The sequence below is a fragment of the Monomorium pharaonis genome, unplaced genomic scaffold (genome assembly GCF_013373865.1).
Source record: "Monomorium pharaonis isolate MP-MQ-018 unplaced genomic scaffold, ASM1337386v2 scaffold_554, whole genome shotgun sequence".
Classification (NCBI taxonomy): Eukaryota; Metazoa; Arthropoda; class Insecta; order Hymenoptera; family Formicidae; genus Monomorium; species Monomorium pharaonis.
In genome coordinates, this window is record NW_023415862.1 from 1 (window position 1) to 24,609 (window position 24,609).

Genomic DNA, 24,609 nt, shown 5'->3' on the forward strand with positions numbered 1-24,609 from the left:
TTCAAGAAATACATGTAACTATCATACTCTATCGAATACTTCGTCGTAAATAAAAATAAAATATTAGCTTTTTTAAAATATCTTTTGGTTAATAATTTTATTCCATATTAAATATATTTACGTCTTTTTCAGTTTGCATTAAATATATCTTCGTAAATCTTTACTGAATCGAATTCTGAAAGAAATAAAGCTCGGTTGCATTTAATAATAAAGTCAAGATTTTTTTTTTATATTAACGCAACCAAGTCGTTAATATCACATAAGAAATCTTATCTGAAAAAAAAAGATTGCTTCGGATTATAGCATCGGGTTACGGGACACATTACATGTGATATATGGGAATATATCACATGTCATGTATAGGCAGCGCATTATATACGCTTATCAGTCGACTTTATAGATACACAGAGTGTCCAATACCCAGCATATTTCCAACTACATATTATATCTGATAGTTCTTAGCCAGTAATCAATATTTCAATGAAAATATTGTGAGAGGTTATCATTTACGGAGTTATTAATTTAATAACTGTGTATTCATTTACTTGTATTTCATTCTTTATGCTCATTTTATTTCATTGACGTCAATAAGTACTTTCCAAGAAAAGATATATTAAAGAATTTAAAATTAAATTTTTAAAGAAAAAAGGAACAACATATATACAATATCTCTTTTTAAAAGTTAAATTACTATCTTTAAAAGCAGTGATTTGAAATAAATCTGAATTATACGCAAATTGTATCTAATATAATAATCAAGTTCTAAAAGAAATATTCCAATATGGAAAGAATAATTTTTCTAGAAGATCTGAAAATAATTATGTTGACATTATAAAAAAAAATTATATTAGACATTTAAGCTAGCTGCTAAAATATCAAAAGCTTTTGCAATAATATTATCATGCTTAAACATTTTTCTTACATAATGCTTATAATAATACCAAAGCACAAAATAATGTAAAACATCTTTGAAATCAGGTATTTAAAAAAATGTATAAAAATGTAGAAGAAAATTGTCAATACTCATAGGCCTTTTGACAGCATCCCCTTATTTAAAAAAAATTAAACATTGCACTATATTGATACTAAGAACGTTCTACTTAAATACCTTAGATAATTAAAGAAATAAACGTTCATAGTTAATAAATTTATAGCTTTTTTCCATATAAAAATATGTCAAACATGAATTCTTCAGAATTTTCCACACCTGTAATGTAAATCCAAGTATATAAAAAATGCCTTATTCATGTGTATAATTTAGTTTACACTATACTACGTAAAAAGATGAATTTACATATTTAAACGTGTAGTTTAACACGTTTTATTGTTATACGGAAAACTAAATCAAATGAATGTAGTATTTTTAACACACTTAGATTTGCAATGCAACGTTTTTTATATAACTGAAAATTATGTCGGTCACGCTCTTATTAAAGACACGCTCTTATTAGACTGTATTTATCAAAAGTATTATTTGTGTTTTTATTTAGGACTAACACAAATTAAACTGTAAAATTAGACTGTAGCTTATGCAATTACGAAGTTTAGACTTAAGTGCAACTCATTTAGAATAAGTAAAATTTACACTTTACTATTTTAAATTTAAGAATTTTTAATTTCTAATGTTACTAAATCTTATATTAAACGATTCGATTGCGTACTACACTATTTTGTATGTAATAAATCACAGTTATTTTAAAACCAAAATGCATTTTATATATTAACGGAATTAACAATTTATAATAAATTAATGTTTATTTACTTGTAACATATTATCAAAATTATCAATATTTAGCTAAAAATTCGTCAAATTCAAACTTCGTATTAGAATCATCGCGAACTAAGTCCGGAGTTTATTTTAAAAATAAAGTCAAATTTAATAATTATATGATAACTATTCTCGAAGATAAATTATCATTTTATTCCGCTGAATGCAGTCAATTTGTTGACAAATAAGTAAAATATAAAATAATTATAAAAGCAACTACTATAAATAAGTTACTAGTTATTAAAAAAAATGTAACCAAGTTACAATTATAGATAGAAAAAAAAGGAATGAAGTTGAAGTTTCTGAAAAAAGTAACTCTAACTTTATTACAAGTAACGAACTACTTTCCGACCCTGACGGTTAATAAGTAAATAATTGGATTTGACGCCCGGGAATTCTCACTTGGTTATTCCACGCGGAATGGCGCTTAATAATAGTTAATACATAAGTGGAGCGATAAGGGCCAGGCCTTGCACTCCACTTTCAACGACAAGTCGATACCGTAATACGGACGCGGGGGCGCGTACTTTCCTCACAACCCAGTTTCCCATTCTTCGTATATACGCTATAAATATACGCACGACACATCCATCTCTCTACCTAGACCGAGAACGATCGACGTGATCACTTATTGTTAGTTTATCACCCCCTTAATTCTTTACGGAGCTATTTCTAACATTTCTTCAATTTCTTTTGTATTTTTAAATATTTGATATCATGATTGATTAGTCAATCACTCCTCCCCTCTTACTTAATACGTACAACTAAATGAAAAATAAAAGATAAAAAATTTCTTAAACGAATCTGCTTAAATTGGAAAGGATAAAAGTAAAAGTTACCTGTTCTTTTTCTTGTTGATTTCTTGGCCAAAGTGTGGCGGTCAGGTAGATTTCACCTAAATGTTGCTTTGGTCTGTCCGGATCTTTAAGTTCTAACGTTATATCATGAGATTGCCCAAGATCGAGTTGCGTAAGGTCCAGCATAGCTGCTCCCATAAAATCATCCTGCAGACCCCAATCGTAATCGAAAACCTATTAACATATATAGAATTTTGTTTGACGATCGTTAGAAGAAACGTTTTAGATTACAGATAATTCACTAACAATTCGTTTAGTCTAATAAAATTCATACATATTATTTTTCAAATATCTATAATTATATTTAACCAAACAGTTTGGATTATTGTAGGTTACATTAATTAAAATTATTCTTAATAAAAATTGAAATTATTAGATGTTAACAGGTTTTCTGTCATTTTATTTATATCCGAAATTTTGAAATAAGAAAATCAATAAATATGCCTTGATAGTAAGTGGTTGAAAGGATCTTCTATAGGCAAGGTGACACTTTCGTCCCACACTGGATTCAAATCACGATGAACGGTTCGTGATTTGTGCAGCAATCGCCCTGAGCATTTTACTTTCACATAAGGATCGCTGGCGCCTGAAATCATAAAGCAAATCGTAAACCATAACATTTCATATATCATGAAAACGGTTATGCGATAAACGATATGACGATTCTCAAGCTTCGCACAAATGAACTCAAGATATATTTTATTCATAATAAAAATTAATGACGTATAACTTTAGATGAATTTAAACATTTTTTATAGTATGCAATATTCAACAATATTTTTCAAAGCAATTATAGTTATTATTTTGTTTTTTTGTTTTTTCTTTAAGAGATAGATATAAATACCGCCTCTGTCCATCGCAACGAGATTTGCGCCTCTTCTTATGTGCAAACGAAGTTGGAAGAAGGCATGTTGTCTCAATGCCTGTTCTCTCTTTCGCGTCATCTCGTCCTGTAGAAAGGTGTCGCCATCCTGAGATTCCTCGCCCATATGCCCTTCCTTCTGAAAGCTCACGGATCCTTTGGAGAATCCTTCACCGCATTTTCCGACGTCCTCTTGCACGATCACAGGCTTTTCTCGGCTACCGCGTGCCAACGGAGATTCTAGGCATTCAAAAGATGCATATATTTAATTACTATCCGCTTTGACACTTGATATAACCGTGATATATTAATTAATTATTGGAAATAGATGTGTTTGACTTTGTCGTATCAAGTGGCTTTTAAAATTGTCAAATATTTAAACACGATTCATCTTTTAGTTTTTCGATAGGCTACATTTAGCATTGTTTAATTAATTATATCTTTAGTCAGCCTACATGTTAAATTAAAAAAAATTGCAGTACAGAAAAAATATAATATATCAAATATGCATGAATTTAAGTAAAATTTTATAATTTATTGGAATTTGCAGTTTATGATTTTACCACTGCGAAGTCGAGCGAATAAAGAATCAAATTATTGAAAAAGTTCTTTCAGGAGTTAAGAAAATAAAAATACAATGAAGCGAAAAGTAATTATGCATTGTCGCATATATACGATTTTACAATTGTAAAAGGATATTGAAAAATAATCATGGCTTCCATTATAAAACAGGAACAAGAGAATACAATTAAACGGAACAAGCGAAGTCTTTCGAGTTAAACTGTCTAAGTATGGTGAAACACGCCAGCATTCGTGTTGGATCATTTCAGATCAATTGATATAATGAAGTCTATACGTGCCGCACATGTCGATTTTTGGCGATAGGTATAAATTGTACGTTCAATATCTCCGACGCAAGGATTCTCTGTTCCCGAAATAAATCTATGTCATATCTACGGGTACCATAAATTGTACCATAAATTTCAAGATTACGTCTATCTATGGATTACGTTATGTTTACACGAATCGTTTTTATGGCAATGTACAAACAATGCAGATTATTATTAAATTGGACATTAAACATAATAGACAAAAAAGTAATTAAGCTAAAATATTGTTAATATAACTGATTGTAACATGAAATAAAGGTTTAAAATATAAAATTAATAAAGAAAATAAAAATCCAATTTTTATTTTAGAAGAAAACTGCATCTTCTGTGATTCATTGATCATTGTTTACATTGATAACATGTAAAACATAATTTGCATAGTTTACATTGTACACACAAAATGCCGATTATTTCAATTTTACGCGTAAACGCCCAATCATGAATAATTATTTGCACGTATAAATTACGAATGCAGAATTCGCGTTGATCATGTCGATCGTGTTAGTTACGTGTTAATTAAAAAACTCAAAAGATAACCAATATTATTTACTTATGAATATTTATCTCACGAGTTTCTTAATATTTTAATATATTAATGTACTTTTACACAGATATATTTTAAATAATTTATGGTTTTTATATTGATTTCATCTTTTTCATCGCGTTCATTTAAATGTGCATTCATATTTCGATATTAACTCAGAATATTAATTTGCGCGACGCAACTCTTCTGCGAAAAAGATCAATTGTTGAGTCGCTGGTCAATAAAACTTAAACTTGAAAAATAAAGCAACTTACGGACGATGAGACGAACTGACGTATTTCAGTTATTCAAATGAATTCGACAAATATTTGTTCTTCGATATTCTAGAGATCACATGCGTGTGATCATGCCATAATTCTAAAAGTTAAATTTTTTAACCTTCTAATTATGATCTGCACTTAGATTCATAAATGGTGCGCTTTAACTTTTATCATACAAAGTAAAGTCGACTTCGAACAAAAAAAAACTGTCAATTGCAAGAATGCCCTCGAATGCAACATAGACTAAATGGGTTAAAAGAGCTATTTTTTCAGAGAATTATTACAATACAAAAATTAAATGTAAATATAAATGTATTTATATTGCAAACTGACGTATTTTGTATCATAAAAAATAGGAAACAAAAAAAACGGTAGGAATTGCAAGCATTGTAACATAACTGAATCGATAGAAACAGAAGCAGTATTTTTTAAATATATAATCAGAACTTTATTTGCTGAAATATTGAAAAAAATGTCAGATATTTGAATTACTGAATTAAAATAATATTTGATTTTAATTGAATCGCTAGTTGTTATTTTTCCGCAACCTGCTACATCAGAGAATAAATTTTAATTGGAAAAATTTGAAGAAGACAAGTTTGCCATCTCATTATTGATACTAAATGTTATTTAAATAATCAAAACATATAATTGAAAAAAATTTAAATTTGTTTACATAATTAATGTAAGAAAAACGTAAATATTGTTTATTCTTTCGGATATAAACGACTAGATTCCTTTTGTAATACTAAACGGACCACTGGAGACGTAATATAGGTGAGGCATTAATGTCTCGTCAAATATTGGTTGAAAAGCATTGCTGCAAACGATGCAAACAGCGCTATTTGATGCATTCATTGCATGACAGTAATGATCCAATTCACTGCATACTTCATTATGCATTTAATGCTGTGTAGAGGATATGTCAAAACACTGCGTACGTAATTATCATGTCACGAGAACTATCGTGATAAACTTTTCCGTCTTAGATACGTATAGATTTATATTACGTAACTCTTGAAAATTTTCTATTACCATTTGTGATAATATCATATCTTGCATATATTGAAATTCAAAATACATTTACATACAAATTAAATTCACGTATTTCTTAATTCCTTAATAATTTTATTCTTTTTCCCGTCTAATAAATAATTAATTTTTAGACTCTTAAAAATCAATTATTAATACATTTCTTATTAATAAATTTTATTAACGAATTCTATATTTTTCTGATTTTTTACTCATTTTTATTTTGTAACTTTTACAAAGTTGTTCTATTTAATATGGAAAACATAAGGGATAAAGATAAATCAAAGGTTGTGTATTATTTGAAAATTCACATCAAACCACGCAAGGTTATAGATCTACAATGTGCTGATAGGCAAGGTTGTAGATATAGAGGCTATCAGATATAGAGAAAACTTTATAACCAGGTCATCGGCGCACAAGGCTCATTACATTGCCTTTTTAATCGTGTGCTTCTTTCTCAGGTCTAAAATTCTTTTTTAACAGTTACGTAATTCGCAGTCAAGATAGCATCTATTTTTTTTTAGATGTAACACATTTAGTACAAAAGACAAATTGAATATTAGGTCATGTGAATAACACAAGAAATAAAGAGTGTCATTTCTCGAAACAGATCTTGAAGATCGGATACTTTTCGCAATAACTCTTCTTTACAGCTTTTTAACATACTTATAGCATTGCTATTAAATGTGACACTCAAATTAATGTAGATATTACTTCTCGGTCGGTTAATTCTCAACTTCAGTTTACGATTGCGTTTTTAATCCGACAATTATATCAGCACAGTTTATAGAACAATAAAAAATGTATTAAATAATTGATATGAAAATATTATGAAATATCAAGAAATGGTATCTTCTCTTATTTCTTGTGTAAACTTAGTACAAGTCAGCGAAAGCATATCAATCAAAGGAACACGTCGCTTACCTGGACGATTAAGGCAGTGCCTGGCCGGGCTCTGAGTAGCCGATGAACTTCTGCTGTGCTCGGAGGAGTAATCGGCGGCATAGTCGGACTCGATACCAGGATTCTTGAGCTGGCTCGCGTCCGGCACGCTGCCGGCATCCTTAGATTTCTTCCGTTCCTTGCTCCTGCTGCGCGCCCAGCGACTCTTCAGAGTCGCGAAGAAGGTATGGGTGCGCTGTGCCACCGTGCCGTGATGACGATGATGCCGATGATGGACGGTACCGGACTCGCCCGATCCATCACCCCGCCTCGATGGCGAGCTGTTCACGATCTCGCTGTCCCGGAGCTCCGTGGCGCTTTTCGAGAGCTGACGGCTCCCGTTCAAGTTCAGTCTGGATCTCTCTTGGGCACAAGTGTTACCTGCAAGTCGAAATGCAATTCTCGATCGAGTTGCCGTTCCGAATGAATGGAGAAGTAAAGTACTACTGGCAAAAGCTGTCGTGACAAACCTTGTTATGCGGCCAGCACGCACAGACTTGTATAAATAATAACTTGTACAAATAACTGTAATGACATTAATTTCATTTAATGTGCGCGGATGACTTAACAAACACACCCTCTTTTAGCTTTAACGAGACGTATAAATGTAATTATGAGACAATTTGCATTTTTATCTGATTTGCCGTAATCTATGTTACTTGTCTAGTTGTTTATTTATAGAGTTCAAAGAAACTTTTTATTTACAAATCATTTTAAACTTATGCAAAACCAAGCTAAACTAATATTTTCAGGAAAATATATTTGTTGTAAAGTCATGAAAAATTTTATATTTTATTTTTATATTTTATTATATGTATATATACCTTTTTTTTATTAAATTTGCACTTTTGTATTAATCCGATATTTTTAACAACGATTATGAATAATTTATTTTCCAGTAAAAGCGAGATAATACTATAGTATTAAAATCACAAATTAAACAAATTGTTTTTAAAGTTTGGTAGTATCGAGCACTTTTTTAGATGACATTTTTGGCACTAAATAGTTGTATGAGTTTTCAACGGAGAAGTAAATATCGATTACGAAAATATTTGTTCTATATCGATGTGCATATCAATATGTTGAATATTTTACATCAGACTTTACTCGGACGAAAATGTTTTAATTCTGTTTCTCTTTGTTAGTAATTAAATTTTAAGACATGATTATGCTGTGTACAGGACTAATTATTCATTTTAAGATGTACTTAACCTTTTACGCCTCCGACAGTAAAGGTCGTCATAATATTTTGGCATTCTGTATTGGAATAAGTAATGAAACCCTGGTCATTTTATTATTTTTAACTATCTCTAATTTAATTATTCCACTACACATATATCTTAATTATGATATATTTCGTGTAAAAGTTAATATTTTATTTTTCTTTATTAATTATTTAATTAATAAATAACAAATAAATAATTAATTGATTTTTATTTAGCACATATAAAAAACTTTGAAAAAAAGAATGTCAAGAAAAACTTATTTCTACTATGATTTATTTATTTACTGTTATCTGTAACATAGCAATTATTTAGTTTTTATATGTTGTACGTGATAAAGAAAGTTCCAGCTTATAAAACAAGCCTTTATCATTTTTGGCTAAATTGAAATGGAACGGAAGCCGCGTAAGCTAGGACTCTAAATGGATATAAGAAAAATACACAATGCTTTTAGAAGAATTACAAGGAAAACACATTTTATGTACTCACATGTAAGCATATCGATCCGTCTGTATTATTAAACATAGTAATACGCATCACAATGTCTTTAAAAGGCTTAACATACTTTCTATTATATTTCAGGAACGATGATGTCGCGTAATCGATATAAATTTCCGATTCTTATAACAGCTAGCTCGGTATTTATTTACTAAGAACTGGTTTCCACATTAAAAAATGATTAAGCATTGTTAAGGAATTATTATAACTAAATTAAATTATACTTTTATCACATTGGACTTGCGAACAAATAATTACTGTTTCAAAAAGAAAACAACTTGCGATGAAAATGCAATTATAACGTCTTGAAATAAATCTGACGTACAAAAAACACCCAACTGTTTTGCTCTTAGTCACTTTTAATTAAAATTAATTTAAACTCAATTCTCCGTATTAACTTTGTAGTCAAGTTTTCGTTAGAAAAAATTGTGTCGTGCAATATATCGTGAGATCACGCACTACTCATGCATCCAGGATGTAATGTGCCGGAGATGTGTAATTCCGGAAATGTAGAGGGCATTTACAAATGCATTCGCCGTTTATTGGATTTTGTCTTCCTCTTTTGCCGGAAATCGTCCTAACACGCTAATGTATCGCGGAAATCAATCTGGTATTCCAGACATCTAGTTGGCAATATTGCCTTCTGTCGACACGTGCCATGGAAGGAATCCGATAGTCATTTTGTCAGACGTTAAAAAAATCGTTGTTTACCATTTTTACAGTCATAAGATTCTACAGATTATCTAGCTAGTAAAATATTTTTCAGCGTCGCTAAATAAATTATTTAAATTATTTAGAAGAAATAAAATTGCTGGAGAGCAACGCTTTTATTAAAAGATAGCATTTTTTCCATATTTTATTAGGTATATTTTTTGTTTTTATACTTTATGATTAATTTTTTAAAGATTATTCACCAATTCTTGTTGAGAGATTTAAAGGAAAACTATGTAAAAAAAATGGAAGTACCAATTGTTTTCAGTTTCTATTACATAGTTATTCTCATTAATTGCTTTCGTAAAAATATTTAGGGCAGTGCACGTCGTAATATTACAATATTACTCACTCGTAGATGTTGGCTCACTGTCCTCCGATCCAGCGAGTAACTCCACACTTTTGCTCATTTTATCCTCCGAAAACGCGAATTAGTTTTCGAGACCGTTGCTTGCAAGGCTTTAGTCTCTTCTTGAAGTGCACCAGCCCGCCGCATTCCGATAGCATGTTTCCGCCGATGGATTAATGAGACCCAACAGCGTCGACCGACCGGCACATATTCCAACTTCGCAGTGTCCACGTGATTCCCGGCAATGTCAACGACTTCTACGGCATCATAACAACAGTTTCCTTTTCTTCTTGTAATATTGATTAGCCGTATAGCGCTATAGCGTGTATTTTAATACGCAGCTAAGTAAAGTCCCCGGAGACTTCCCCTTTCTTTCGCCTCCCCATTTAGGGCATCAAGGTATTAAAGAGGTTTTTACGTTAATGCGTTGTCGTAATACCGTATATATCAGGAAAATAGGAGACAAGTGTAATCTCTAAATTGAAAAAAATTATTTAAAGCGACAAGTAAAATGCTTTAATAAAATACAAAATGTTTTACAATCTGAAATAAAACTAAGAAAGTAATTTTACATGCAAAAATAAATGGAGGCAGAGATTGCGAAATAAATTTTTACCCAATTCCTAAAGAATTAAAAAAAGTTTTTTTAATTGCGGGATATTTTAAACATGTTTTTGTGCTTTACGATTTTCAATAGTTTTATATAAGAGATACAGTATTTTATATATATTACTTTTTTCTACATAAAAACAATATTTTATTAAATAAAAAGAAAGAGATGGAAGCTAATTGTGCCTAATTAAATGTTTCTCCAATTATACAAAGATTAAATTTTTGTCTTTACATTACGTTTTATGTGATGATTTAATACACTTTCGATCATATTTTCGATCTTAAATAAGGAGCATTATTTACTTATTAACTATATCACTTCTGTTTGTCTCCGGCTTACACGGTATTTTGTGATTACAATTAAACTCGGAACGTCGACAATTACATCGGTCCAGGATATCCGACTAATACGTTCGTCATAAAATCCAATTAGCGCGCTTATGCAAATTTCGAGAAAACTTTGACTAACTTCTGATGATATGATATTATACACCTTCTTGTATATTTATGTGTACATTACATACCAATTTCCATATGTAACATGGAAATTTATCTTCAAAGTCAAAGGGGAATATGAAGGAGCAGCTTTCCAAGTATATAGGTGACATCGAATGACGTGACATTCCAGTGATGTTTTATTGACATTAAGAGTAATTGAGACATTATTAAGACGTCAATTGATATCACCTTGCTACTTGGATCAATCCACAACTTGATGTTAATTTGAATAATAAATTTTCAAAATTTGTAATCAATTTTGTCTTAATGTGCGAATATCAAGATAAATTATCCTTTATTGTACAATATCCAATTTTTCAAATTAATATCTATTCGTATTCAAATTGCGAATTGAGATTCTATTAAAATAAAGTCAATTTAAAATTAACTACAGAATATAAAAGTTTGTTGTATATTTATTTATTTGTTCGAAATTGAGTTTGCAAGTTTCTTTGAAACACTTATAACTCGGACATTACAGACATCTTGATGTTTTTGTTAAAGGAAAAGCAATTGTCAATTTATCGAAGGAGTATCGTTAAAGTTAAAATTGTAAATTAGATAAATAAATTGCCTATGAAATTCATAGCATACGACTCACTTGAGCGATTAGATTAGCCCTTACAACGCCTGGCGTGAACTTCGCGTTACTACCACGAAATAAATGATGAAAGATAACGCGATACACTTTGAAGAAATTTATGCCTCTTCTATAACTTCAAACCATGGGAATGTAATCCTCTTAAAGTTAAATTAGTAAAGTTAGAACGTGTTATATATGCTGCTTCCTAATATCAATGTAAAACTTTAAATAATGAAACTTAACATTTCAAACCATTGTGCGAAATATCAGGAACGATTTCGAACGAGCGATGAAACCAATCAATGCGTCTTAAACTATAATTCAATTATAATTCAAAATAAAATAGTACAAATATTTTTTAAGCTAATAACATGTCGTAATTTTTAAATATTACAAAAGATATGGGTCGTGCCTTTATTTCACGAGAAATTTCTATTTTCCAGAGGTAACAACGTAAAGCCGTAAAAATTCGTCGAAAGGTTGGAACACATCGATCGATATACAACACCATCGATAGAAAACACGCCAGACTGTCACACAGGTTTAATCGCATTGGTCGCTAGTACGCATCACGAACAACGATTTTTTATGTGTAAGTGTATGTTACTGATACTTGATATGTTATATATACGGAGAGAATTTTCTCTTAAAATTTACTTTCAAAATTTGGTAATTGGGGGAGAATGTGTGACTTCGAGGAATTTTACTATACGTCTTAGTAAAATTTATTAAAAGTATAATAAAAGTCACTATACTTTTAGCAAAATTTACTAAAAGTATTAATATCATACAATTACCAGATTTTGGGTAAATTTTAAGAGAAAATTCTCTCCGTGTAAGACATAAAATTCCTTGATTTTATAACGCATAAGACAAGGGCTTGAGCAGAAATTGGCAATAATTTCTAATATCGCATAAAGTATGAAAAAATAGTTTACTACATACAAACAATGTAATATAAACAATTAGGAAGCATTAATAATAAGAGACCAGTTTACTATTTGTTTTTAATATGGATTCTATCCTTATTAGAATAAAGTACAGTTTAGGTTGCTAATGAAATGTTGTATTATTTTTTTTATAAAACACGTTTCTATTGATTATAGGAATAATGTTGGAAAAAGAAATTTGTTTTTTACTCTATTTTGCAAAATTGCCCTCTGTTCCTCAAAACTTTAACATCTTCATTAGTCAGAGCAACTGTTTGACTTAAATATTATTGTGAACAATTCTAAAGAAAGCAACGTGAAATATAGAGTTTCTCCTCCAATATTTTGAAAGCACATTCTCCAATATATTTTGAAAACTGTTCTGTTAAAAAAATGTATGTTCCATTGGTAACTTCAAGCATTGTCTGACCTTATTTCAACAAGGATAAAATCTGTATTACATATATAGATAGCTAATCTCTTATTATATTAATAAAATAAGTGTTGTATTTTCCAAGCGTTCACAATAGTTTATCTATATTCTGTGTAATATAGAAATAATTTATTTATCTCCTCGAAGTATAGAAATAACCGAATCAGAATTAAATTCTTACAAAACTATTAATAAATGATTTTGCAATTTAAATTGGAAAATATAGAGACAAACACAATAACAATAAAGTAAAACAATATTTTTGAATAAAAAAAATGTAAATCTCATTTCTTATATTATTGAATTGCTAAATTTAAATAAACATAAGTTTATCGTGCTTTTTTTCGTAGATTATCAAACTTCAATTTCTTTAAACTTAATAAACAATTGAAAACTTAAGTAATTGAATAAATTCAACCATTCGAAAATTGAGTTAAAACGTTGAATTAAAATCCAATATATTTTCTTTACATTTGAATTTTATTTATCTCGGTTAATTTGTGTCAGTCTTAATTATGAAATTGATTTCGGGCAGACTTTAAGAGTATTCACCAAAAATACGAATGCTACCTTTATGTTTGATAACATCAGTCGTTTCTATAAATTATATTTGTGTCGTTTAATCTGGTCACGTAATTTTAGTTACGCTCAATAATAAAAATACATTTAAATAAAATCTCGATAAAAAATGTATTATAATTTTAAAAGTGTGCAAATTTAATGGCCGGATTATCTTAGAAATGAAAGATATAAAATCGACGAGTGCTCTTTAAAATGTTTTTTTTTTCTATATATTTTAAGGATCTCTTTTGAAAGTCAAAGAGTCATAACCCATCTTACAAAAAATACATTCTTGATTCAAGGTTAGTCTCTCTCTCTCAATATTCATATAGGTCTATTTTTCGCCTGTCTGATCTCGTTCGAAATAAAATTAAGTCCCTTTCAGATTTCTATTCTTCAGATTCTTTTCCAGCAATATACGATGCAATAATTTTTTGTTAGGAAAGAAAACAAGTCTTTTCCTATTTTTTTTAATCACTCATCGGTATACACAATATAATGTATTGTATAAGTTTACTGAAGATCTTTCAAAAGGACAGAAGATATTAACTCTCGAGTTCATTCCACAAAGTCAATTCTCACGAAAACAATGTCTTGTACGAAAACAAAATTCTTCTACCTTTTCGATGTGTTTGCGCGGAGAGTTCACCTCCGGTTTTGCTTCCCGCGATTTTGACCGCATCCCATAAACCCGAGCTCTCCAATCCTAATTTCTTAGATCATTTTCGTCTGTGCAAGTGCCGTAACAAGTTATTCAGCAGCGTAATTACTGGACGGAAACTTGTGGCAACCTTAACTCAAGCGATAAACTACAACCATGTTTCAGCGTTATCAGTTTCATGGCATACACCGATATATTCGCGTTCGTCCGATGCACAATATTTTCTTTTTGGATTCTTTTTACTTGTTTTCTACGGATTTAATAAGTTCCCCCACAAGGTGTGCGAGTGCAAGTGCAAGCGCGAACGAATCTTCGGGTAGCCAGGATCGATAGCGCGTCTAGTTAAAAAACTTTTACAAGCCTCTGCATCTTTGATGTTTTATGTTAATTATTTGCTTCTTATCAACGGCAGTTAAAGCGCCCCGCAGTATAAACATGCATGAGCACGTAAATAGCTTTGTATTGAAATTTAAATAAAATGAATATTGGTGAATATTAATCAGAATTAATTATTTATTTCCGTACATTTTTCGTTATTTCAATCTTTAAGCGTTGGCACATAATCTCGTAACTTTGATATAAGATTTGTATATTCAAAATTCTGCATACAGAAACGAGACAGAAAGAAGTGTTTAATTTTAAAATATAAAAACCTTTTATTTCTGTCTTATAATACTTAAAAATGTTTCAACTTTAAACGATGTTTGGATTTAAAATGTTTAAGCTGTTCAAGATTTCAGTTTTAAAGTTTTACTGTTTTAAAGTGTTTTAAATCTAAACACCATATATTTAAAACTAAAACATATTTAAGTATTCAAAAAACGTGACACAAATAAACTATTTTGCTAGCTTAAAATTAAACATTCTTTTTGTATGTGATGTTATATATTACATAAATATAAAACAAGAGTACTATAAAAAAGATGACACGTTTTATCGTTACTTTTGCATTAAGGAAGTATCTAGACGATCAAAATTATAATTTTTGCAGATTTTTTTTTAGGGAATATTGAAGAACATGAAGAAATTGTATTTATAAAGATTTTTACAAAGATTATACTTTTCTCTATTTAATATTTAAATTTCATTAAAAGTTAATTTTAAATAACGCCTCTATTCACGTTTTCTTAAATTATGTTTTCAAATAACGTGACTATTATATCTTTAAAACGACTCAACCGATTGAGTTGCAATTTTAAACACTAAAAGATAGTGCTTGACGAATTATTTTTCTTACAATACTTACAATACTTAATTATTTGTCGCAGCCAAGAAATGAACACGAAATTTCTATGAAAAATTGTTATGTTGACTTTGACTGGCTGCCATTGTATTCAAACGCAATATTTTGAATAACAGCTATATCGAATACTATGTTTCAGTTTTATAAAGTTTGTTATTTTGTTTTCTAAAAAATCCTGTAGGAATACCAGTGGTCACTAAAAATTTTTTAAAAACATGAAAAATGTAAAAAAAAACTTGTATACCAACTTTTATAATATTTTAAAATAAAATTTAAATATCAAATAGAGAAAAATATAATATTTACAATGGAATAAACATAATTTCTCTTTTTATTCATTTTTCCACAGAAAATTCATAGTTAGGTCTTATTTTTACTTTTTTAGGCGTATTTGCCTCTTTAATATTCAACGTATCTTGCAACAACTTATTATAAAAATATTTTACTTCGCTTTATTTTATAAGAGGTTGAATTTAAATTTTGTAGACATTTCACGTGAGACAACACCAGTGCCCAAGGATTAAAGAAAAGACAAACGGCTCCGTTCTCGCGGGCATATGTTCTACTCGGCTTTACACACTGTCCGCATTTATATCTCACATTTAATGCCAAGTGCGACCGTCTGATTTGAAACCTTGCTCGGTTTCTATGTGAATCGCAGTCAGTGTCATGAGAATTAAATACCCGCATCTAACAATACGTATGGACATAATACGGATCTCCTGGCGGTTGACGTTCGTGATTTGCTACTGCCCATTACTATTTTTCTGCGAATGAAAAAACGATGAAATGGTTCGTGCTAATAGCACACACATACGGAAGAAAACGACGAAACTGTATAAAATTGCAATTTGCCAGCAGTTACATTGAAGAGTGTCACGCGATACACTCTCAATTAATTCCTTTTTAATGACTCGCGCGAGTTATAAGCCAAGGTATGAAAATTATTTGGAATAATTTATAGCGAGATTTCTTACTCCATGCTGTCATTCACGAACTTCCAGATCACGACACAATTTCTTTAACAAGAATATTGGATAATCGGCATTTTCTAAGACACGAGCGTTTGAAAATCAATCATTTTTTTCTTCATAAATGTTCTTCTTTCATTATAAAAGAAAAGAAATAATTAAAAGAATTTTATATAATATTAGATAACATTTTAATGTTTAACAAATTATATTTTATCTGTGCCAAAGAAATTTAAAGAAACTGATGATACTTATTTAAATTTTCGTTGATTTAGACTAACTATAAAACAAGATTTCTTATGTATTTCTACTTTCTGATACAAAAAAAAACTTTCTTTTTTTTAATTACTCATAATTCTAGAACTATGAATATTCCGATATCTCTTTCCTTGTGAAAGTTTCACGTGAAATAACATGAATATCAACGCGCCGGTGCTCAAGTATTGAAGAAAAGATGACTACAGGATTGATCAAAGAGATGAAAGAAAATGCGGGAAACTTGAGATATTCTTGTGTAAAATTCCTTGTGTAAGCTGTAAGAACGCGCAATGTCCACATCCTCTCGTCGCTTAAATATATTTTTTCAAAGAACCCTTGCTCATCAAGCTATCGACTGTCGATGTGCTGATAGAAGTAAAGATTCCAGAGATACAAGAAAACTAACATTAGTAAATAAAGGAAATATATTGCTCGCCATGTTCTCATTCACTTTGGCAAGGATGACACATCGTGTGATCCGTCATGCTGTGCCAAAAGTTGTCACACGCCGAACCGGGTGTCTTTCGCGGATGCTGGGAGGAACTGATACATTCGTAGATCCGCGATAACGTGAAGTGACTGCATCCCTCTCTCTCTTTCTCTCTCTCTCTCCGGAAGAGGCGCGTTTGTGAGAAAAGACTCCGATCGAACGTTTAATTTGACGTTTCGGCGGTATTGACACGTGAACGCGTACGAACGTCACGGTACGTCGAGCGTGGCTTGGAGGAGCAGGATGCGTTTTCGTTCTACCATCGCATTTTCCGCGCACATCAACACCCGCGTTGATCGACCGCTCTCGCGATTTAATTAATTACCGTGCAAATCGCGCCGTGAGCGCGACGAAGCCTCGGGACGTCGAGGCGCTGGAGGAACATTCGTTCTACCGCAGAACGTTCTCCACTTTCGATCCTTCCGTGTCCGAGAGGCCACTGACAGAACTCGACGATTTTCCGTTCTACTCGGCCGTTCCTCGTCCGCCTCGTCCCTCGTCGAGGATGCGCGTTGTGTGGAAGCGGGAGAGAGAGTGAGAGCCTTTATCGACCCGCGAGACCAGGGCCGGTCGAGAAGAGAGGACCCGGTGACTTCGAGAAATTGAGATTTCATTTGAAGTTCGGTAAATAGCGGCTAATCCATAATCCGTGATAAGGACGGGGATACGAAATTAATGAAGAGTTCCGCTTCGAACAATGGTTGGAGGCGCAATCTCTGACGCAATATGATATCTCGGGATCTGCCTCAAAAGATCTTCTCTTGCAGAAATGAAAAAATTGGGGATATTTTCCGAAATTGTCAGCCTATTGCAGAAATTATTTTTTACAACACACTGTGTATTGTAAAAATTCGATATTTTCTGCAATTGTCAGCCTATTGCTGAAATTATTTTTTACAATGCTCTGTGTATTGTAAAAATTCGATATTTTATGCAATTGTCAGCCTATTGCAGAAAATAATTTTTACAATGCTCTGTGTATTGTAAAAATTCGATATTTTCTGCAACACTCTGTGTATTGTAAAAATTCGATATTTTCTGCAATTGTCAGCCTATTGCAAAAATTATTTTTTACAACACTCTGTGTATTGTAAAAATTCGATATTTTCTGCAATTGTCAGCCTATTGCAAAAATTATTTTTTACAATCCTCTGTGTATTGTAAAAATTCAATAATTATTTTCTGCAATCGTCAGCCTATTGCAGAAATTATTTTTTACAACATTCTGTGTATTGTAAAAATTCATTATTTTCCGCAATCGTCAGCCTATTGTAGAAATTATTTGTTACAACTGTTAGAGTATTGTAAAAATTCATTATTTCCCGCAATTTTTGCAATAGGTTGACGATTGCGGAAAATAATAAATTCTTACAATACTCTGAGAGTTGTAAAAAATAATTTTCGCAATAGACTGACGATTGCGAAAAATAATGAATTTTTACAATACTCTGACAAGCGAACCTCGCGAACCCATAAATTCTGATTTTAATGAAACTTGGCATAAATGTAGAGGGGATGAATACATGAATTTAGAAATTTTTAGTTGGTGCCCAAAAACGGTTTGAAGGGATAAAACCACCTTTTAAATTTGAGACGTTTTTGCGGTTTTTCGATATATCTCGTAAACTAAACAAAATATTAAAAAATGTTTTATACAAAAGTTTTACAGCATAAATTTCATCAACAATGATTCTGATAATAAGATAGTCTTGTTCTACAATGTATAGATCTACAACGTAATGCTTATGTAACATTGGGTAATTTTTTTAATTTCCATAATTTCATGACCGATAAAAGCGTCCGTCATCTCATGACGAACTGCAGTAATTTCGCTCGCATCACGTATAGGAGATCCTTAACATAATTTTAGCAATGAATTACCAGCTTGAATGAGTTGCCAGCTCGTAAACATGAAAGCGGGACTGGAAATAATATTGCATGGATATTAATAGAGAGTTACTTGGAGAGCGTGATGTTTCTGTTGTCTCTCTTTAGTAATATTCCTTTACCAACGGTTTTAATTAATGAAGAACATAAAAATAATTGCTGGTACAAAACCATATCTTCACCGCAAAAAGTCGCAAGGATATTTTCAACCAAATACAGACTGATTCGCGATCCCTTACAGATTTTTTATCTTCTACAATAAAATCACATAGACAATATTATGATCCAGTAATTATATATTTGCAGCAAAATTTACATTGCAAATCCTATTTTATAACAAAGGTTTATTCCGTTTGAAACTCATTTATCTCCGTTTCCCAAATTTCGCAATTTTTAAACTTTGAAAACGTATATTGCACAACGTACTGCACAAAAATATTTATATCTCTCGCCATATTTGTATTTTTGTATTTTTTAAAATAAACATGAAAACAAAAAATTATTTATTAAAAAAATCATTCGTTCAAAAATTGAAAAGTTGTCTATAGTTATATAAATAAAGAAATTTTTTGCATATATATCAAAGAAAAAAGATGACCCATGTCTGCCGTGTTTTTTTTTCACCGTCCCCCGTGAAAACCTGTAACTTCTCTATTGATTTAATTCTTCTCACTCTAATCTAATTCATCAATTTAATTTTTTGCGTCGAGAGTATTTTTTTTTATGTGTGTTACAGCAAGTAAAATAATTAATATGTTAATGACGTAGAAAGGAATGCTTTGTTTTTTCTTGTCAATTGTATTATTTTATAATCCTTTGAAGATTCAATTGTATTAACTTTTGCAATTAAAAAAATTTTTATTTTTATTTATTAATATTACATTAAGTTAATGTATTTTAACAAACTATATAAATTTATAAGGATAAAATAAATAATTTTTTCAACTCTATTTTAATAAATATTAAATTTATATCAAATCTCTCTCCAAGCCGTGATTACTTTAAGCTGGAATAGTTTATAGAAACGTTTTTACATTTTGTGGTTTAATTCAATTACATTTTTTAACTTCTTCCAAAATTGCTTTAAACATTTTCAATTTTTATTTATTTAAATAATAATGAATATCCCAACACCGGAAATGTCTTATTTTTGTTTGCCTGAGAAATAACTTATAAATGTATTAGAACATAGTAATACATGAAAAATTAAATTGGCTTTTTTCTCATTCTCGACCATTCATTATCATTATATGATTATATTTCATCTTATCGTCTCATATGACAGATTAGACGAACATAAACCAGTATGGATTGTTGTGAAAGAGAAAAAAATTATTTTCGATTTTTTCTGTAATAAAAACATCGAGAAGATTGAACTTATTCAATTTTTAACATAATTGTCTGTATAATTAATAAATATTTTATTATACTTAAATATTAAATTAAAATAAAAATATTAATTTTAAGTTTGACTGTACTATTTAATCAAACGTTTATTTTAAATCAACTTGGCAACGCTGCTTGAATATACAGCTTAGCTAAGTCAGCAACGCTCTTTTGTTCTCTACAACTTATATCTCTACAACGTGGAGAAGACGAGAAAGTTGCACAGTGTGAAGAAGCAAGTTCATGTGAGCATTCTTTCGGTTTAAAAATAAAGAAAAAAGTCGTCATTAGTATTACTACGTCTTTTCCGACAACTATTAACGATGGTTAGAACAAATATAATATAAATACGCGATCAAACTCAAGATGTGATGTAGTGCGCGATATATATTTCTTTCTCGTTCCTCGGGGAATACCCAGAGTAGAAATTTGAATAACTTGAATTCATGACTTCGTAATTTTCGTAAGTACGCATTTCTTGTGCAAAAAAGAAAGAGAAAGTAGTGTTAATCATATTTGTGTTTTAAATAGAGTTCTTTCATTCCTTTATCGCAATTATCGGAAACGTGTATTTATGGTAACGACCCATACAACGCACAATCGTTCTGAAGACGTGAGAGATGTCCGAATGTCCGCATGTCATCAGGACATTTCCAAAACGTTCGCGGGACGAGTGTGCTATATGGGATGATAAGCTGCCTTATTATATTGTATAATTATATTTTTTTTACTTCTATTACAGATACCTTAAAATTATATGCCAATTACATATTTTCTTTTTTCCTTGCAACAAAAAATTTCTTGTGTAACTTTAAGTGCTTTACAATTAGTTGTAATATGTTGTTGTTATATTACAACTACCCTTATAAAAATGTAATACTGAACAGTATTAAATTGACCAGTGATTAATACTTATTTTAAATATTAAAATCACTGCTGTTAGTACTTTTAATACTCAAAATAAATAATAATTACTGCCCAATTTAATATTGCTCAGTATTACATTTTTATAAGGATAATTTTTTTTAGATAATGTAAAAGAAAAATTAAATGTACAAATTTATTCTAATATCTACAGTATATTACAAATTTAAGTGAAAGAGACAAACCAACAAAAAGATACAAGAAAAAATTTAAAAACAAAAAATAAGGAAATATGGGTAAGTAATGCGATATCCTTTTGATATAATGATCCATATTTTACATTATTATTTTTATAACAGACAATGGAAATCGGACACTGTGTGTGGGTATATTTAATAGAATGCAAAACTTCCCACCATTAACTGTCAGAGGAAATAACATTGGCAGAACTTGGTGTGCATGGAAACAGAAATTTTTGTCTTTTCTGCAGAAAGAAGATAGCAAAGAATTATATAAAAGTCAATGGACAGTTATATTGTTAATGTTGATTGGACCGGTTGGAGAAAAAGCATATAAGAATCTTCCTCAAAATAAAGCAATAGATCAAAATCAGACGAAAGATCTAGAAACAGTATTACGTGAATTAGATTTACACTTCATTTTTGGACTTAGAAAAAAGCAGGATAACGAAAGCATTGACAACTATATTGACAGTTTGACAGTAAGTTGAAATTTCATTATTATTATAACATAATTAAAACCACATTACGATATATATTGTTAAAATAGGATCTTAAAGTACTGTTAAAATTATTATATAACAGACGCTACTTTTTTATATTTTCTACCAAATTTATAATTATAAAACTTTTATAAAAATGTAATTAAATTAAAAATGGTTTTTTATGTTTTATATCTTTGAAATTTGCGCTAAAAACTTCATGGTTTTCAATCGCATTCTATATAATTCTTAAATTATGTATATCTTTATTAATTTATAATGAGGTTATTAACTAAAGATATATCATGACGAAAGATTTTATAGTATACAATAAAAATAATAATTATTTATTTTTTGTATACATCATATTTAAAATAAATGTAAAAAATGTTTAATTATCTTCCCTTTTCTTCGACTGTTATCTTCTTTCGTTCACATTAATAATTTAGATGTCTTTTTTTAACAGCTTGTTGCTCTTGCAAGCAATCACAGTAATCCTATGAATGTCGTGAAGGAGAAGATTATAGAAGACATTAAAAATTACAATTTTATGGAAAAAGCTATGCTTTTTGTACGATTTAAGGGAGATCTAATATCGTACTTACAATCGTTGGATCTTCATAAAATTACGCAATTTTGGCAACAGTGTGAGAAACTTATGTCGTCGAAGAATCATGAGGACATACAAAGACAATTTCCTTGTAATTCGCAGTCCGAAATTGAATGCGTTCGTTGCGGTACCCATCATAGCAGGAATCGTTGTCCAGCTCATGGATTGCAATGTGACAATTGTAAAGGGTACAATCATTTCACAGATAAATGCAAGGTAAAATTCGTGTCAGACTGCACTAAATGTGGAACGCATCACGTTCAGTCACGTTGTCTCGCTTTCGGCGAATTGTGCACGAATTGTGGCAAAATGAATCATTTCTCGTGGTTGTGTCAAGTTCCTGTTGTAAAAAATTGCCCCAGATGTGGTAGGGATCACGCTATATCTATGTGTCCGGCACAAGGCCATGTATGCTCTAAGTGCAAGAAACCAAATCATTTTAAGGAAAAATGTTTGAGCAAATAAATAATGAACGAGAATAATATGCGGTATAAGTACTTTCTTAAAAGTTTTAAAGGGTGACAGTACTCAGACTAATGTTTCTTTTAATAACTTCTTTATTTATTCGGAAGCTCTTTCAAAGTAAAAGTGAAATTCTAACTTTTAATATTGAGTATTTTCGCAAATAAGTCATAAAAAATTAAAATTTTGTTACAGTAGAGAGTATTTGAAATTCAAGAATATAATTTTGTCATCTATTCTATGAAGTACAGTTCAATTTTTTGATAACATTTTTTAAAATTATTAGTACATATCTTAGAATTTATTAATGCCTTCTGTTCATTTTGGATATCTTTGCTGTATAAAATTTATTTTCAAATTTATGAATAGAGCATCTTGCATATCGCAATATGGAAATAAAATAATGTTTCAATAATATGTTCTTTTTATAACAATATTTTTTGTTTTCATAATATTATTTTTATTGTAAAATGTTATAGTTTCATCAAGAAGTTTGTTAATCTTTTATAAGAATTAGATATATAGAAAAAAGATGTATTTTTCGACTGATCTAATGTTAAAGTTTTTAATACTTTGTTATGTAAAAAATAACATATAACTTAATTTATATAACTAACATTTGAAACCTTACAGCCTATTATGTTTAGATAATTAAACTACATGAAAAAAGTTGCATTAAAATAAGCATTATTGAGTATTACATGCTAATAGATTTTTTTAATTTTGTTTCTCTATGACTACGGATATTGTTTTTTTATAATTTTGTATCTAATATTAATCATATATCTATAATTCTAATGTTCTGCTGTATGTTAAATTTTTTATCATGATTTTTAAATATGTAAGCAACAAATGATTAACGTTTTATAATGGATTAATTATAAATATATGAACAATAAAGAGTTTTGCAAAATAAAGTAAAAATCTGTTTTTAAATTTGTATCATGTAATATTGCATTGTTAGAAAGAAAAAAATACTGACTAATATAGTCAATGTTTTTTCTTTCCAACAATATATTAAGTATACTTAATATATTTTAGTTTTTTTTTCAAAATTATGAAATTTTTATCGAAGTTATTTTTATTAGAAGAGTGGATTTTGCGTGTTTATATATTTTTATGCGTGGTTTATATATTTTTAATTTATATATATTTGAAATTAATAAGAAGAAAAAAAGAGAAGGAATATAAAAACAATTTAAATGGCAAGTTTAAATGCCTGTGTCATTTAATGATCCACAATAATTAAAGAGCATGGCATATTTCAGGCTTGTCATTCAATTGCCTTTTCTAGCAAAATATAGAAACTACGCGCATTTTATTAAAAAAATATATATATCTTCAATGCCACAGCCATTTCGAGTTACGAAGCTGGGGGACAAAATGGCGCGATCGCCGTGTTTTCTGAACGCATTCGTTCATTGATCATTTGCCACGACGACGATGCTCGCCGGAGAAAGCCAAGTTAAACGAAGAGAGAGAATATCGAGGATCCGTCTATCTC

General features: G+C 30.0%; 2 protein-coding genes and 1 long non-coding RNA gene across 10 annotated transcripts; 2 read left to right on the forward strand and 1 right to left on the reverse strand.

The window, feature by feature from the left end:
• Positions 1-1,155: 1,155 nt before the first annotated feature.
• Positions 1,156-17,804, reverse strand: LOC118648629 (multiple C2 and transmembrane domain-containing protein-like). Of its 5 annotated transcripts, none has more exons than XM_036294962.1 (6): positions 17,501-17,639; positions 9,940-10,193; positions 7,138-7,536; positions 3,470-3,727; positions 3,070-3,211; positions 2,456-2,799 (listed from the first exon to the last, which is right to left on the reverse strand). In XM_036294962.1, exons 2-6 carry the CDS (start codon positions 9,995-9,997, stop codon positions 2,706-2,708), a joined length of 951 nt encoding a protein of 316 aa, XP_036150855.1. In that variant the 5' UTR covers positions 9,998-10,193; positions 17,501-17,639; the 3' UTR covers positions 2,456-2,705. The 5 variants fall into 5 exon arrangements, with proteins under 5 accessions (XP_036150851.1, XP_036150855.1, XP_036150854.1 ...); XM_036294961.1 differs by having other exon boundaries at positions 17,092-17,630; XM_036294959.1 differs by having other exon boundaries at positions 9,940-10,411; positions 17,092-17,630.
• LOC118648631 lies at positions 8,582-9,207 on the forward strand. The gene is made up of 2 exons (XR_004965354.1): positions 8,582-8,869; positions 8,961-9,207. It is a non-coding gene; the product is annotated as an uncharacterized LOC118648631 (long non-coding RNA).
• Positions 10,614-24,029, forward strand: LOC105829518. 4 transcript variants are annotated; one of them, XM_036294964.1, is made up of 4 exons: positions 10,614-12,221; positions 21,478-21,608; positions 21,672-22,033; positions 22,500-24,029. In XM_036294964.1, exons 2-4 carry the CDS (start codon positions 21,605-21,607, stop codon positions 23,106-23,108), a joined length of 975 nt encoding a protein of 324 aa, XP_036150857.1. In that variant the 5' UTR covers positions 10,614-12,221; positions 21,478-21,604; the 3' UTR covers positions 23,109-24,029. The 4 variants fall into 4 exon arrangements, with proteins under 4 accessions (XP_036150857.1, XP_036150858.1, XP_036150856.1 ...); XM_036294965.1 differs by having other exon boundaries at positions 21,527-21,608; XM_036294963.1 differs by lacking the exon at positions 10,614-12,221 and adding an exon at positions 20,261-20,911.
• Positions 24,030-24,609: the final 580 nt, after the last annotated feature.

Excerpts from the sequence above, each read along its gene's own strand:
- LOC118648629 (XM_036294958.1), bottom strand. The coding sequence starts at position 17,789 with ATGAAATCTCAATTTCTCGAAGTCACCGGGTCCTCTCTTCTCGACCGG. Across the intron at positions 3,212-3,469 it reads CGTTGCGATGGACAGAGGCG|GCGCCAGCGATCCTTATGTG; the intron begins GTATTTATATCT and ends TTATGATTTCAG. Across the intron at positions 2,800-3,069 it reads TTCAACCACTTACTATCAAG|GTTTTCGATTACGATTGGGG; the intron begins GCATATTTATTG and ends ATATGTTAATAG.
- LOC105829518 (XM_036294964.1), top strand. Across the intron at positions 22,034-22,499 it reads ACTATATTGACAGTTTGACA|CTTGTTGCTCTTGCAAGCAA; the intron begins GTAAGTTGAAAT and ends TTTTTTTAACAG.